The sequence below is a fragment of the Manis pentadactyla genome, chromosome 9 (genome assembly GCF_030020395.1).
Source record: "Manis pentadactyla isolate mManPen7 chromosome 9, mManPen7.hap1, whole genome shotgun sequence".
Lineage (NCBI taxonomy): Eukaryota > Metazoa > Chordata > Mammalia > Pholidota > Manidae > Manis > Manis pentadactyla.
In genome coordinates this window covers 45,017,996-45,035,688 of record NC_080027.1, presented here as the reverse complement: position 1 = coordinate 45,035,688, position 17,693 = coordinate 45,017,996, and the positions used below count along the sequence as shown (strand labels likewise).

Here is a 17,693-nt window from a genome sequence, read left to right as displayed (position 1 = left end):
TCTGTGAAGTTGTTGTTTCATAGATGCAATTAGCATTTGAATCTGTGGAGCCAGTAGACAGACCTCCCCAGCGTTGTTTGGCATCAGCCAATCTGTTGAAGGCCTGAATAGACCAGAAAAGCAAAAGGAAGGAGAAATTCACCTGTTGTATAATTCAACAGAGTACAGGTTGTTCTTCATGAGTTATGGCCTCAGCCATTGTAGCAACAGGGTGACAGGAAAGCTGTGATTATGGATACGAATCGATTCCCCCAGTACCTAGGGTGAGAGTCTGAGGTGTGCTTGTGGGTGTGCAGAGAGACCAGTGGTATCTGATTTGAAACCCCCTTATCCACTACATGGTGACCAGAAATGGAAAACTGAAGAATATCTTACAAAACAGGGCCCAGAGAAGACACCGTTTGGCCAAGCCTCCCCTTATTTCTGTTACTCTCAGTTCATAAGTAGGTTGGGTAAGAGTTGGAAATGAAATGCCAAAAGACCCAGGGACATCACGATGTGCCGCTTGAGCACTCGCTGTGTCAGCATTTGCCCTGCTCTCTGGGGAAGAACAGGCTTTGCTTCATTCCTGAGGACTCCTGAAGCCTTTTTGCTGAGGGGGCACATGACAGAACTCCTGACCCTTCCTCTAGCATTGTAAGTCATGTGAACCAACAGGCTGAAAAATGGAGATTTATTTGGGCAAACAGAGAAGATTTTCCACTGAAAGAGAATTACTGCAGAAACAGGAAAAATCGTCAAATCAGCTGACACCTCAAATAGTCCTTTAGACTAAAAAGTAATTAAAAGAAAAAGACTAGGGATGAAGAAGGTAAAACTTTTTATAATGAAGAAGTATTTAGGTGCATACTACAGTTTTGTTATCTATAGGCAAAATGTTTTACAGTAGGTTTCTAGCACTCATTCATTTTGTATAACTGAAACTTCATACCTGTTGAGCAGTGACTCCTTAAAATTTGATTAAGAGGTTAGATCTCATGTTGTGTTCATACCAAAGACAATTTGACTGAGAGCAGACTATTAGAAATAGCAAGTCAAAAAGAATGTTTAAAGCAAACAAATAACTTAGAATCGTGTACATAGAAAACAATAAGGAGAAATAAAGATATTTGAAGACTTTAAAATTAAGAGTTATCATGCAAGATGAAATTTAAAAATGATCTGTGATTCCTTATGTAACTCCAGGGAGAAGAAATCCCAGGACAAAATACATCTAAAACTGAAAATAGTCAAAGGGAGAAATAAAGTTTAAAACCCGTTTATTGCTTACAAACTGCGGTTTGGGAACGTTTCTCCCCTGCTCCAGCAGAAGCAAGACCTTCCCCCAACCTCTCAGGTTCAGATAAGCCCTCACTAGCCCAAGTAATTACCCACTGATATGGAGATGAACTACTTCTCTTCACTCCTTAGAACCTGTTCATGTGGAGATGCACTAAAGCCAGGTGAGATATTCTAGAATATTACAATTTTACTCACACCTTAATCAAGTTATTCTGCAAAACAAAAGTGCTGATATTTAAAATAGATTGACTCATTCTGAACATTAATTATTTCAAATCACAGAGAAAATTAATAGACACCAAATTGGATCAGTGTTAATGTGCTAGGAAATGAGGAAGTTACTATAAACATTCCATCATTTAATTCCCACCACATCAGCTAAGTCTTAGTATTTTTATTTTTGGTAAGAAACTAAATCCAGTTAAATTTAATTTAGTAAGGGCCAGTAAACAGCACCATCCATATGATGACAAAATTCTGATTTCAAAGTCTAAGCTCTTAACAGTCCTTAGCGTTTACCTTCTACAACATGTCATCTGCAAGAGCCTCTTGGCCAGGAAGTAGCTCAGCTTGGTTTTAGCTATTACCATAACCTACCCTTATTTCATTAATGGCTGTGGATTGAGAACATCAATCTGTATCTCCTTGGTATCTATGATTTTCCCATGATGCTCCTGGCTCCTTCTGCAGATCAGCAACAACTGGGTTCTCCCTCCTGTCCCACACCCCAGGCATCTGGCTTCTACCTTTTCTTGGGGAATGTACTTCAGAAACAATACCTGTGCTGGAGAAACACACACACAGTTCTAATCCTGCCTCCTCCACACATTAGCCATGGGACATTGGAGAATGCCTCATAAGTTAATATATTCTTTTAACTACCTAATAAAAATTATTTCTTCATAATTTTGATTATATATACACATATATATACACATACAAGGGTGTATGTTCATACCATCGCCAGGCCAACTGCTTTCTCCCATTCTCTGGGACAAGTTACTTGCTGGGAGCCATGCTACTCAAGCTGTGTAGCAAAGCTCAGGCTAGAGGAAGACCCCCACAAATCAAGGGCCTTTGCAGGTGGCTCTCCCTATTACCCGCCTTGATTTTGTTATTCTCCATTATACTATTGGCTTTGCTTTTGCTTGCATTTTTGCCAAAGACTAAGCTAACCTTTGATAAGCAGCACAGAAAGGAGGAGAACATAAACTTCTCAGAAGCTTTTCAGGACAGTGCTCCTGAAGAATAGAACACGCAGGGACCAGATGACGATCTTGGCATAGAATACCAAAACCTGCAGTCAGTTAGTCAAACATTGACTACCCCATCTCCACCTAAGTGGGAATGCCCCCCTTTTTTGTAATGCTAGTGAAATTAGTGATGAAGAGTTTTATAGGAAAATTAGAGAAATAGAGTTATAGGGGAATACTGAATGGAATAACCCTGTCTGACACTTAATCAATCTCATGTTTCTTCCATCTACTACTTCTATAGTTTTTCTTCTTCCTTCCTAATTACAGCCCTTTACTAGAATTTGTGCCTCAATTGTGAAATTACCAAGTACCATAATTCTTCCAAGTGGTAAAGATACCTCAAAACAAGTGCTGGGCATAGAAGCCACGGAGCATAAATCTGCAAAGAAGTGAAAAACTAACCTTTTCAAAGAACATTACTTCTCTCTCACTTACCAACTTTACATTTCCCTGTATGGCCCCGGAAGATGACTGGTTAGCCAGAGACAGGTAAGATTCCTCAAGGGAGGAACAACCTAAGACAGGCACAGCCGCAGTGGGGCCATCAGGTGAGAAAATGGGGGCCAACAGAGGTGAGGCTTAGAACCTCACCACCCCAGTGTTGAGAGAAATTGTCTACACCCATGGATGTTTTGTTGCCCTTGTCTAACTTGGATTAATACCTAGTCTATAGGCACAGACCTGATCATCTACACTTGCCCTCTTACAGCACTAAATCATGCTTTCTATCTTTATCTTGCATCTACCTATGATAGAATAAATATTATGAGGAGATAAAATGTACCCATTGCATTAGAAATATAGATGATGATACCTGCCTAGCTAACTGTAGTAGTGAGTGACCTGTATTTCACCCTGAGCTGATAGACTCCATAGTCACTGCTACATGCTGCACGTTTCTGTGGTCACATGCATTACTTAGAAACCGCTTTGCATAGAAACAAGAAACACAATGGAGTCCATGTTGCTAAGAAAAGTTTAGGTCAAGGAACAGAAAAAAAAAATCACCTAACACTTGGCTAACCATGTATAGATTAGAAGGAAACAGAAAGAAAAAAGTTTGCCTATGCTTGTTAATCAAAAGAACAAGTAAAAAACAATCATATCCTTGTGCAAAATGGTATAAATAAAGCTGTTATCAGCACTTTGTCGAGAGACCACCTCCATCTGACTCTGTGTCCTGTCTCTCCGTGCACCGACTCCGTCTCATCCTTTTGGGCTTCACACCGCCTCCCCGTCACCAGCTGGAGCTGGACTCTGGCAGTTACTACTATCCTTCTCTATCTTAATGTGGGCTCTGTGCAGTAAGTCTCCCCTAATTTATAATGTATACTTCTCTAAGAAAAGTTTGCAGTTTTACTACCCTTGATAAGGCTATTATTCCTCATCCTGAGTTTGAAACTGGTTATTGAAAAGAAAGAAAAGTACATGAGATGGTATGTACTCAAGTGTTTTACCACAAATAAAAGGCCTGAACACCAAAAGGCCATCTCTTATAGCTGTCCCTAGAAATGGCTCTCTCTGCTGGACAGATTTTGGAAATTCATATTTTTTCAGTTTTCTGATCCAGTCCCATTAAGGGCCTTAAAAATAGTCCCAGTCTTAGTACAAAAAGTTCTATAAAACAAGACTGGAACTGGAGGGGTCTTGAGAGCAGGGTCTAGGAACTAGAAAAATGAGCCTTAAGTAGAATCAATTATTGTTCTCAAGGGCACAAATCTGTTGTACAGGATATTGACACAGCTTATACTTCTCAGTAATCATGAGAGCAAACATTTATTATATGGTGCAGGACACTTACGTAGTTGCTTTACATTTAGTGACGTTTAGCTTATGTAATAATCTTAGGAGTTATGTGAAGTTTTAAATCCCAATTCGTATTTTAGGAAAAAGAAACCCAAAATTTATTCATTGTTATACAAGTAAAAGAAGACAGAATTTGAACTCAAACACTCTGCACATAGAATCTTCACTGTAGGTACATATCATTTACATTTTCCATTTCCTTTCCTTGACCTCTGACGAATGTGGTATTTCTTAAGCAACAAACGAACATACACTCAAAGACGCTTTCATTGGTGGTGGTGCTGGGAGGTAATTGTGGACTGTTCTCAGTAACACAGGTGGTGGCAAACAGGATTCACCACCTCTCTCCAGGTCAGTAATAAAATAAAATATGGAGAAATGGGAGAACAAAGATGTTATCCCAGTACTGCCCCGCCTTTAGGAGGGATTAGATATCTGACTTTGAGAATACAAAAAAAGATAAATGGGTAAATAAGCATGTCTTATAATTCAGCCTGGATACTCTGTACATCCCAAGGATAAGTAAAAGTTCTAAACTAAAGAAGGGAGACAGGAAGGAAGAGACCATGTGAATGTGCAGGTGAGCTCAGGTGCATGAGATGAAACCAGGACAGACAGCACTACAGGAAGTGGGTGGGGGAAAAGAGGGTTCAGGAGCTGGGCGGGCACAGAGTCATGGGTGCTGTGCAGGCCCAAGGATTGAAATATGGGTAAGCAGGCTGAGAAAAGTGACATTTGGAGAACTTGTAGATGAGTGACCCATGGTTTGTGACATTGAAAAATGAGATAGTTCTTGCTTCATAGTTTAGGAAAACCCCCACACGATGGGGAGGAATGGCCATGGAAAGAGTCAAGACCTTGGGGTCAGAAGAAGGAGAATCCTCAAATGCCTTATACTCAAGTTCATTCTGTAACCCAAGAACCCAGTAGCCGAATTGTGGTCTGTATCTGGAGTAAGCATTTTGATGCTTTCTGCCCTGTGCAACATCAAACTTTATATTACGGGACCATGTTCTACAGTACACCCCCAAGATCCAGGCTGTCTTCTTGGACACATCTATTTCCCAGTAATGTTTCCCTGAGGAGAAATATTGGGAGCCCAAGATACCATAATTGTAACATTTAACAGGCCAAATTGGTACAGACGTCACTTGTCTCTGATCTTCTGAAAGGACAAGATTCAAACTCAGGTTGACTGGATTCAGTGTGATGTCCACTGCAGAAAAAGAAATCATAAGATCAGGTGACAAATATGGGGTAGGTTTCTCCGGTGACATGGTGAAGAGGGAATCTGGGAAGTGGCTAGGAAGAACTTGTACTGATGGGCTGGGGAAGGGGGTAAAACACTGGAGAAATGTACTACGTATCTCCACAGAGTGAGGAGAACACCCGGGACTGAAATCATGAGGTGTAACGGAAACCCCAAACTTCCGGAAGGGACTCAGGACCCAAGCATTTGAAGACGCAGTAACTTCTTACCCCAGTAGCACCGGACACATGTTAGTTCTGAAATGATAAAAGAGTCAATGATGTTGATTAAAAGCAAATGATTACTGATACCGATCTTTTCTCCACAGCAGGGGTAGGGCAGGAGAGGCAGCACCATGAGGCTGGGATTGGTGAACCGCCCATTCTCTCCTACATGTGATCACATCTTCTTCAGCAATGTCCCTTCTTCTCTGAACACTCTGCTCCTTTCTGTCCTCTCTCTGAAACTGTACCAGCTCCCCAATTTGTCCCTGACACCACATGAATCCCACACCCACTCTCCTGACCTGGTTCTCCTCACCTCTAAACATGTGCAGCATTCCACTCAGATCTGGAGCACGGAATACATTCTTCAGTTTTGTGGAAACAGTTTTTGGCTTCTTCAAGGTCCAGATCTCACCCCTAAGCATGACAAAAAATGTTGACCCTACATCTCTTACCTTGTGTCTCTCCAATGCCACTGACTCAATTCCTTCCAGGTCACTGCTACACTGAACCCACTTCCCTGAGAAGCCCGAGGAGAGGAGAAGGGTGAGGCTGATGCCGGAGCCAGATGTGTGCTCAATTCTACCTTCCCACTTCCCTCTGTGTGGCCTTGGGAAGGTCTTCACCTCAAAGACACAGTTTCTTTTTCTAAAAATGGATTAACCCTTCCCTTGATTCCTTATGGAAATAATATAAGGTGAAATAAGATATAGGCCAAGCCTTTGTTACCTCTAAAAGAGATGTAATGTGTGAAAAAGTCATCCAGGGGGCCTCCCAGGGAGGGGCCATTAGACGCGTGTTCCCTGGCAGAGCAGCAGTGAGGCTGCAGGTCCTGGCTGTGGTGTGGGTCTCATTCTGGAGAGCCTGTGAGCTGGTGCCCTAGTCCAAAGCCTGAACCCCAGTGGTGTGGCCCACAAGTAACATTTGAAATATCAGGTGTCTGTAAAAATGTTGGGGTGTGGCCCACAAGTAACATTTGAAATGTCAGGTGTCTGTAAAAATGTTAAAAACCATTGGCAAAGGAGAAGTCAAGAAAACCAAACTAAAAATGGTTAGAATTTTGTGTGTTTGTAATGAATTTGATGCTGTCAGGTGGGTTGGCAACTTTAGACACAATAAGTACACTTACCCATGTAAGCTTCTAAAGTATGTGAACAATAAGAGATTAATTATTGGCACCAGGGTCAAAGCCACTAACGCCAAGGCTCGGGTGTGTGTTTGGAAAGCTAGAGAGAATCTTGTAGAATGACCTGGTCTCTTCTATTCCCATGTCAGCAGAGCAAATATAAAGAGGTCTCTGTAACTTATTTTAGGGCTTGGCATCCTTGTGATAAGACATGTACCTGTGAAATACAAGAACCAGAGCAAGGACAGACGGCAAATCAAATCACTGGAGCCTGGTGGTGAGATCCTGGTCCATATTATCTTTACTTCCCTAAGTCTATAAACTCCAACCAATGAATTCACTACCATAGAGTCTAGTCTATTTTCAGTAGATTTGGAACACTCAAATCCTCATCTATGATCAGCAATTTAAAATAATGCTATGTCCTAATGTTGCTAATTTGAGAGATTTTTTCATTCTGATTGACCATCAGATAACTCTCATGGTTACAAACCTTTGTTCATAATACAAAGGCACCACTCCTGGTCACCCATACGCACCATTTCATGACTCCACTCATGTCCTAGGAAGAAGAAAGAAAACATGAGTCAAGGAGTGTAAAGATTAGAGCAGGATTAATGCAAGAAAGAATAGACAAATAATAAGCAAAATCAGAAATCAAAAGTGAACTATTTGAAAACATCAACCAAATTCACAAACCTTTAGCTAACATACCATGAAAAAAAAAAGAATCTCTACAGATTTGCACCAGCATCCTTTCCTGGCATCCACACACTCACACACATGTACTTACACCACTCAAGTATGACACCATCTATCCATGTATTTGCCCATCCCTCCTAAGGAAAGGCTCAATGTTCTATCACTCCATGCTTTACAAAAATCTAACAAGGGAAGTTTGCAATAATTAATATGCATTCTTAATTAAAAAATACATTTCTTAAACCTGAAAATGCATGTATTTGTCTGTGGCTAAGATGAATGAAAAGAAGCTTGACAAATGTCCAACACTACGTTACAGATAACAAGGGTCTAAAGAATATCACTGGATAACATGAATCTTCTCTCCAAGGTCAAATGTATCCCCTTGCTTTATAAAATAATAACAATGTGACACTCCCCTGGAAAGCTTACATTCAATTATGCCATGACATCGGGAACAGATGGCAAAGAGCACTCTTCAAGGTCAAAGGAACCTCTTAGCGTCAACACCAGGATTAGAGCTCAAGGACGCAGGGGAGAAGGTAACTCAGACTGTGTCTCAGGCATCTCAGGTTGGGTGATCCTTACCTGCAGCAGCTTCACTGTTGACCATTCACTGCGACGCTCCAGATCTGAGATGAGCTCTTTCACCAACTGGTTCTGCTGAACCAGGTCTGCCTCAGCCTCAGCCAAGTTATCCAGTGTCTTCTTCTCCTCGTCCTCCAATCTTTGCAGTTCTCTTTGTTCCTCACTGTCCAGAATGCTTCGAAGCTGATTAAATTCTGTTTGTATTCTTTGTCTCTCAGTCTGTATTTGATACTGCAAGGTTGGATAAGAGAGGTAGTGATTACCACGTAGAGTACTAGATAGAATAGGTAATTCTTACTGTACAAGGAATTAGGAGCCAGGAAAATAAATATTTTTTCATACAATTTTAACCAGCAGGGGAGAAGAGGTGGGGGGCAATTCTGGAAGCTGATTTTTTTTTCCTACTGTTTTCCCTTCAGTACATACAAAAATAAGCTCCACACGCTTATCCGGGCCAACCCTGGAACAAAATATAAAACTCCAACGGTTTTAGACAGCTGTCCCGGACGCTCATGCCTCCCCACATGAGTTGGGAAGTCCATACGCCCAAGTTTGAACCTGAGGAAAATCTTGGTCCTTTGCCCAGTGTCTTTCTAGAGGTATCAGAGCCTCCCTGGAAGACAGAATCTTCCAGCCTTGCTCACCATAGAGCCTATCTTTAAGCTCAGCTCCAGATACCTGTGTGTACTTGTAACATAGCCACTCTCCAGCAGAGACAGGACAAAGAAGAGAATCAAATGGCTTCTGACCTCATTCAATGTCAGGAAACAAAGAAGGGGCTTTCTTGTGATTTGGACGGAAAATCCTGCCAAGATTTCTGTCTTAGAAATCCCTCAGGAAGTGTCCTCCTACCTTCCAGGAAATTCTCTCTTCTCTGATGTCAGCCTCCAACTTCTCAGCTTCCTGCTGCTCCTTCCTCAGCCTCTCCAGAGATGCCTGGAGCTTCTCCTATGGGAGAGGAATCACACCAGTCAAGCTATGGGCTCTCTTCCCACCTGGATAGAGAATAAGTGAGGAAGAAATCAGGCTGATCTCAGAAGAGACCTGTTTACAGAAACTGTGATTAGAACCTGGTGACTAGAATCTATGCCATGGGAGAAAACCTGAGGAGCTGAATCTACTTTATTCCTGGGTGATGGAATAAATCATCATCCACCTATCAAAGCAGCCAGAGTCTCTCTTTTCTTAGAGTAAGTATCTGCTGCAGCAAAGAAAGTCCTATACTCCATTTATTGACACTCTTTCCACATTCAATCCACAATGTTGAACAGCAACCATCCTCCTGAAAGGAATAATCAGAGCTAACCCTGTGAGAGGAATTCCCCATCCGTACAACACAAGGGAAGGAACAGGAAAACCTCTCACTCTTGGCCAAGAGTCAAGGCTCTAGACTCTAGGCTCATCCTTAATGTAAATGGAAGGAATACCCAGAAATGTCCTTGAGGCACTGTAAGTTGAGCATAGAGTAACAGATATACATGGGGAGGAGATTAAAGGGCTCCATACTGTGGTGCCAAGGTAAGTAAAGAAGGATGGAAAGGTCAGATTTCCCACCAAGTGCTGTCTCCTACCGTGTCTGCCCTCATCCGGGGCCCTACCTGACATTCCTGGACAACCTCCTCCATGAGGAAGGTGTGGTGACCGCGGTGCTCCTGTGACCGCTCACACAGCCAGCAGATGACCTTCCTGTCCTCCGCACAGAAGAGGAGGAGCTTCTCTGCATGGTGCACACAGAGATCTCTCTTTTGCTTTTCCTTTGGGATCCACTTGACCTCTCTGAGTGTCTCCGCTATGTTGTCCAGATGCTGATTAGTCCACACGTTGCCAAGTGAGTATCTGACACCACACACAGGACAGCTGCCCTCCCCATCTGGGCTGCTCTCCGCCTCCTCACTGTGGGCCATGATGCAGGCTTGGCAGAAGCTATGGCCACAGCCTAGACTCAGGGATTTTGTCAAAAACTCCAGGCAGATGGGGCAGGTCACTTCCTTCTGTATGTTCATTGGGAGTTTTAAAGCCATTGCCCGTCTCTCCTGGCGTCTTCCTGTCTTGACGCCTGAGGCTTTTCTTGCTTAAAGATTCCTGGACAGTTGGGCAGATTGAAATGGGACGGTGTAAGAATGGCACAAATAAAAAGGAATCTAATTTTGTGCGAGCATTGAGGACTGGCCAAGACTGAAATACTGAAGGACGAAAAAGAAGTGGGAGAGAAACCAGGAGTGGAATTCAGGGGTCTTGGTAATCCACGAATGCCTCAGGCTTTTATATTTGCACTTCTTTCAGCCTGGAATGATTCTCCCTTTGACACTGCATGCCTTCCTCTTACCCTTCCACTGAACTGTCTCCTTAAATATCTTCTCATCAGAGGGCCTAACGTGACCAATTTACCTACAGCACAACCACCAATACATCATTCAGTGCACATTTGCCATCTTTTTTTATTATCGCTGAATAAATTATGATACCTTTTTTAAAATATCTTACCCCTAAAATGCAATCCAGATCAAACACTTTGTTTTTATTTACTGCTTTATTCCTAGTGACCAGACCAGGACTCTCAGAAACACAACCTTTGATGAATATATAAACTCCTAATTTATCCACAGGTGATTAGATGGTTTTTAAATCAGGGTTTCATCTTTTCTTTTCCAATAATTATCTCTTCTCCAATTGGTAAACTTTGGGACCACAGATATGGCTTCCAGTATGTATTTACCTCCTAATACATCTGCCCTACTCAGAGTCCCCCTATATCCTCCTATTCGCTCCCCAGAGACACTCACAGAAATAGCAAGGACCACAACGGGGAGGTAACTTTATCGTTAACAGTTGTATAATCAGTTGTAATTTATAAATCACTTTGGACTATTTATTCCTCATAGAAAAATCCTTGAGAAATAAGAGTACTTCTTTTATTCAGTTGTTTAAATAGAATGAAATGACTTACAGAGATTATTCACTTCAATAAATTTCAACTATGGTGAATATAATATCCTCGGGGTCCTCTTTCAGAGATCTGGCAGGTGTGATAAACACTACTATTCAGAGGTATATGTTTTTGGGAAATCACTTTGCCCAAGAGGAGAATATCAAAGACAGTCCCCTTGAATAAGTAAGGGTTGAGTTGAAAGCTGACTGATAAGATCTTATGGAATTACAAAGAGGAAAAATATTTAAGGAATCACATATAGCAATGCCCTGATGATGGAAGACACAGCATCTTCTACAAGTATTTAAACTTCAGTGTGACTTTTGTGCAGATGGCTGCTTGGCCTCTGGCATTGCGTTAGCCTGCAGGGACCAGAAATGTGACACTTCCTAAATAATGTAAAAGTGACAGTCTCCAGTCTCTTCCCAAACAGCAGGAGTCAGTGATGGGAGGTTGCAGGACGAGTTGATGGAGGAAATGGAGAAAAGCAGATGAGAGTGAGAGATTAGGGGAGACAAATGTGACAGGGTTGGGAGCTGGACTGGACATGTGGGAACAAAGGGTCATCGTCAGGCCTAAGTCTGTCTTGTCTTCCTGGAAGAAGGACACTGGCATTACCTTCCTCTATTACTTTATTTTGATTATTTTTGGTAAGTACAAACTACAGCTCCCACATGGGGGTTGTGACTCTTATAATGAAATATTCACCTGTAGGGGCCCAGAAGCTATTGCTCTTGGCTTTTACAAGGTGATCAGTCTATGGCAGCAAGACTTACCTACACTGCGTCAGCTTCCTATGACCATCCAGTGAATGAGGGGCAGGAAGTACCACCTATACCACTCTGCGGACCCTCACTGAGAGCTCACCTGAGGCACCCATGCCAACATGCTGTCTCCTGTCCTGCATGTCTTTCCTAAGCTAAGTAAACCTGCTGGTTTATGTCCTGTTAAGTCACGTGAGTGGGAATGACAAACCAAACCTGAAACCATTGCTGAGGGTCAGTCAGAGGGCAAATCACAGGATGGTAGCACTGTGTTGCTGACCTAAGAACCTGGATTCATTATGGACAAGAAACCGTGACGAAAGAAGAAAAAAGGAAGATCTTGGTAGATACTAATGTCTTGATATTTTCTCTAATGAATTATGTCCCCCCTACCACCAGGAATGTTCACCTGCATGAATGTGACCTTATTGGGAAATGAGACCTTTCAGATGTAATCAAGTTAAGATGAAGTTATACTGGAATAAGGTGGGCTCTAAACCAGTGACCAGGTGCTCTGTGGGAAGAGAGCACAGACAGTCGGGGAGAAAGGTGTGTGGCAGTGGTGTGTGGTGGCAGAGACTGAAGCAAGGACACAACAAGGCAAGAACACAGGGGAGACTCCGCCACCACTTTGATTTGGGACCTCTGGCCTCCTGAGCCGTGAGAGAATACATTCCTGTTGTTTTACACCATCCAACGTGTGGCTATTTTTTACAACTCTACGAAAATAATACAGTTGAAAGGGTTTGATAGTGAAAGAAAGATCTGAGGTATGTTATAAATCTTCCCCTTGCTCTAAACAGGAAGGGCGGGAACATGTTGAAAGTTGTGTGGAGATAAAATAGGTCTAGAAATCTGCCCCCTTCTCCAGTCACCCATGAAGAGAACCTGGTGAGAAATGAGGCTGAATGTAGGCTGGCAGGTATAATCTAGCCAATGGTGCAGACTCTGAAAATTGTCCAAAGGTCATATGCTATTAGCTCCTGGCTGCAGAGACTATGGGTCGGATCAGGCTCTGGGGCTGGCAAGAGCAGGAGATGCCATACCATGAAGCTATGAGCCAACCACAGACATGGGGTTCTCTGTTATCATTCACTCCGCTCGGTGTCCAGCCAGTGCTGAGAAACACCGGAGCCCAAAAAGGAAGGAGGGGTGGAACATGCCTCAGGCTCTGGGCCTCCTGCTCACAGCGGGATGGCAAGCAGCTGATGCTGAAGCAGCTGCATGACCTCTGAAGGAGGAGACACAGAGGAGCCAGCGCCCTCACACGTGGGCAGTGACCCCAAGTCCAAGCAGCAGTCAGGCAGGAAATGAAGGGAAGGAACATAAGCAGCATCTGCCTGGAAGTATTCCCAGGTCGGATGGCTGCCAAAGTGTCAGGTAATTGTATCCTGTGCTTGAGTGTTTGCCTAACATCTGGGCTCAGCAGAATGCAAACTCCATGTGTTTCTGCAGGTTACAGAATATGATACAAGTATCTCCACACAGAGGACAGGGAAGTTTTCAAACAGCATCCTTGACACTTCTCTTGGTTTCCTAGGTCTGAAACTGCCAATGGGAAAGGTGAGACCTGGGGAGCTCAGAAACATTGCATTCCCCCTCCTCATTCCTCTCTGCTCAGAGTCCCTGCTTCAGCATCCCCTTAGAGTGCAGGGCTAAATCAGCCCCACATAATGATTCTCTCCCCAAAAGCTCTCGCAATGTGGTAGGTATATTTTAAAGAACTCATTTTTTAACATAGGAAGACTTTCATCATGCTACGCCTAGTCTCATTAGTTCACTAGAAGATGCTAAGAGCGCTTTCTTCAATTTAGTTCCAACTGCCTCCTCTGTACCATCCTGGTAGGAGCCACCTGTACCTCCTGCCTGGATTCTAGGAAATCGTTCTCCCTGATACTATCGATCACTGACCTTCTTCACTCTGCTGTCACCACTGTTCTTCCATCATTGACTAGAGTGATCCTCTTAAAGACACTCCTCACCTCAGACTCACGTCATCCAGTGTGAGGCAGTCATTACCATGTTAGTTAGGTCCGCATTATACATCCCCTCCTATTGCATCCTCCTGAGCTCATCTGCTACACTTCTTCCTGCACACTCCCCAACCCAACTTTCAACAACTCCTCTCATCTCAGGGAAAAGCCCATCCCAAAGCCTTTAAACCCCTCACATTCTTAGGATTCTATTCAAATATTTCCTTCTCACAATGAGGCTCTCTGTGAAAACTACTTAAAATTGCAAGGCCTGTATCAGGTCACTACAGATTCCCTCACCCTAATTAAATATTTTTTAAAAATGTTACCCCATGATATGAGTCATCTTCTTGCATTCTATATCAACTATCTATTGTTTGTTTATAATCTCTCCCCGGCTAGAATGTAAACTCTTATACGTATTTAACATTTATTATATGTTGATGGATATTTACTGCACCTTTTCATACTAGCAGCTGGCTTTAGTTCCTATGGATTAAAATTTAAAAATATATTAATTAACAAAGCCTTTTCCTCATTCGTGTTGGCTCTATTGTTTTTGACCCTGGGGAGACAATGAATACCTGGGCAGAAATGGACTCTCTCCAGGAGTGAGGCACAGCCTCACAGGGAGACAGTAACAGTGACTTCTGACAAGCCGGAGTATAGGATGGAGCAGGCACGTGTCAGCACAGAACGCATCAATCACTGTGGTCACTGCTCACAAATGAGCTCAAGGTGGGACATGGTCAGTGTCAACTGATGGAACAAACGTCTTAGCCGACTGACCCTCTAGGCTTTCTCTGAGCAATGATCAGCTCTTGTTAATGAGCTCTAAACAAAGTAAAATGAGGAACTGAGGTCACATGAATGGAAAGGTGTTTCTAAGGGGAAGAAGAATGAAGAAAAGAGCAGATGAGGACACAGTGTCAATGGTGCTCTGAAGGAAGAGGAAGCGGGTCTACTCAAAGAAGCGCAGGTGCTCCCAGGAAGATACAGGATAAAGGGCCACAAGTGGCAAGCAGCAGCCTGCTGTCTGGCGGGCCAGCAGCTGAGGATGTCAGGAAGGCCACCACAGCCCCTGGGGGCTGTCGGGAGGGGAGTGAACCAACCCGCGTGAAAGCACCCTGCCGGGCCCCCAGACTTCATGCTCTCTGGTGCCTCACACGAGGCGCCGGGGACAGGGATCTCCGCCGGCGTTCTTCTGCGGGGACGGAGGGGGACAGAAGGGAACAGTCCATCTCTTTGAGAGGGAAGGCTCCATTCCCTTCAGCAAGGCAGGCGGTTAAAACCGTAGAAAGGGAAGGAGATGGGAACGCACTCCACCTGGAGTCAGGCCCCTTTGGCCCTCGGCCTCTTCACCACTCCTGTCTTTCGAGGACCCCGCTCGCGACTCAAGGCTGCCATCTGGCGGCACTCGGAGGAGGCGGCCTGCGGCCGTCCGTCCCGCCTTCGGAGCAGCCCGGGCCCCAGGCCAACTGCAGCCACTGCCTTCCTGCTGCCCACACAGGCCGCCCGCACACCGTCAGGCTCCAGAGAGGAGCCTTACTCCCGGCTAAAGTGGGGAAGGAAAGCCCGGGACCGGCGTGGTCAGTTTTCTCACCGAACACGGCCTGAGTCTGCGTGCAGGGGCGCCTCCTGAGCTGCTGGCTGAGAAGTGAAAGTGAAATTCGTGAGCGGGCGGGGAGACCAACGGGGAAGCAGCATCTGGGCCGAACGGGCAGCAGTCCTCTTGGAGCCACAGGGGAGAGAAACGCTTTGACCTAGAGGTTCTCAGCGGGGGCGGAGGGGAAAGGGGACGTTGACCCCGGGGGCATTTGGCGAAGTCCAACGGCAGAGTGGTTGCCGCAACTGGGGGACGTTACTGCCATCTAGTGGGTGGAGGCCGGAGATGCGGCTAGCCTTTCTGCCGGGCACAGCTCCGCTCCACAGCAGTTACGCAGTTCAAATGGCAATAATGCAAAGGTTGAGTGACCTGGCTTTAACTCGGCTTCCTTGGCCAGTGAGGCACTGAGCATCCTACTCCCCGTGGTTGTGCACAGATCCTCAGTCAACCAATTTGAGTTATTCCTCAGGTCCAATGAAAGAGCGCCACCTCCTAGGAGGTGGCGGCTGGGTGGAGGCATGGAGGAGACTGAGAAGAGTTGGCTACAAAGGACCTGGGGAAGGTTTTCGAAAGCTGGAAATATTCTAAATCTTGATTGGTAGTTACACAAGTGTCTAACTTTGTCAAAACTTCAAACTGCACACTTGATAAGAGGGCACATGGTATGGCTCATAACATGTACCTCATCAGCAGTGAGGACAGAGAGGGAAGGGCACCCTATGTTTTCAGGAGGAAAACAAATTGATGGATTCATTTTCCATGCTATAACCATTCAGGAAATCCATGTTCCTGTAGAGCACGGCACATAAGTCTGACCCATGCCTGGGGACCAAGGACAAGTCCCAAGCAGAAAGAAGATTAAAAGAATGTTGAAAATTTTAACAACTTTCCCATAAAAATATCTGTATCCATTACCTTTAGACATATGCTTCAACTACTTTGAAGGTGTTAGTTATTACTTTCCCACTTATGTTTGCTTTTCCTTAATTCAATATTGGTCATTTATATCATGCACACAGTAAATCATTAGACAGATTTGTGAAATCATTCATTTAGCTGTGTATATTACTTGAGCATTGCCCATCAGTTCTGTGTGTGTGACATCCAATTTTTATCACTAATTTTGTTCACTTGGATTTTTTCCCTCTGCTTTTCTTTTACATCATGTCTCTCTGAATTCAATGGGCTGTGCTTATTTTTTTAACAACCCCCTACGAACCTATAATATATGAAAAGTAGAAAAAAATTGCCACTTTTCAAAACTTTTCTAGGGTATCAAGAATTCCTCCAGCATCCAGACTGGTAAAGAAGAAGTCAAACTGTCACTGTTTGCGGATGACATGATATTGTACATAAAGAACCCTAAAGACTCCACTCCAAAACTAGTAGAATATCTGAATTCACAAAGTTGTAGGATACAAAATTAATACACAGAAATCTATTGCTTTCCTATACACTAATGATGAGCTAGCAGAAAGAGAAATCAGGAAAACAATTCCATTCACAATCGCATCAAAAAGAATAAAATACCAAGGAATAAACTTAACCAAGGAAGTGAAAGACCTATACCCTGAAAACTCCTAAGAGAAATTAAAGAAGACACTAACAAATGGAAATTCACCCCATGCTCTTGGCTAGGAAGAATTAATATTGTCAAAATGGCCATCCTGTCTAAAGTAATATATAGATTCAATGCAATCTCTATCAAAATACCAAGAGCATTCTTCAATGAACTGGAACAAATAGTTCTAAAATTGATATGGAACCACCAAAGTCCCCAAATAGCCAAGGCAATCCTGAGAAGGAAGAATAAAGCAGGGGGGATCTCGCTTCCCAACTTCAAGCTCACTACAAAGCCACAGTAATCAAGACAATTTGGTACTGGCACAAGAACAGAGCCACTGACCAGTGGAACAGAATAGAGAGTCCAGATATTAACCCTAACATATACAGTCAACTAATATATGATAAAGGAGCCATGGACATACAGTGGGGAAATGACAGCCTCTTCAACAGCTGGTGTTGGCAAAACTGGATGACTACATGTAAGAGAATGAAACTGGATCATTGTCTAACCCCATACACAAAAGCAAACTCAAAATGGATCAAAAACCTGAATGTAAGTCATGAAACCATAAAACTCTTAGAAAAAAATATAGGCAAAAATCTTTTGCACATAAACATGAGCA

General features: G+C 43.6%; 1 protein-coding gene across 2 annotated transcripts; it reads right to left on the bottom strand.

Moving 5' to 3' along the window:
• Window positions 1-4,297: 4,297 nt before the first annotated feature.
• TRIM34 (tripartite motif containing 34) lies at window positions 4,298-15,744 on the bottom strand. Of its 2 annotated transcripts, none has more exons than XM_036927049.2 (8): window positions 15,502-15,744; window positions 9,831-10,314; window positions 9,085-9,180; window positions 8,233-8,463; window positions 7,482-7,504; window positions 6,133-6,233; window positions 5,823-5,849; window positions 4,298-5,559 (listed from the first exon to the last, which is right to left on the bottom strand). In XM_036927049.2, the coding sequence occupies exons 2-8, from the start codon at window positions 10,251-10,253 to the stop codon at window positions 4,994-4,996; spliced, it is 1,467 nt and encodes a 488-aa protein (XP_036782944.1). In that variant the 5' UTR covers window positions 10,254-10,314; window positions 15,502-15,744; the 3' UTR covers window positions 4,298-4,993. The 2 variants fall into 2 exon arrangements, with proteins under 2 accessions (XP_036782944.1, XP_036782945.1); XM_036927050.2 differs by lacking the exon at window positions 15,502-15,744 and adding an exon at window positions 12,972-13,065.
• Window positions 15,745-17,693: the final 1,949 nt, after the last annotated feature.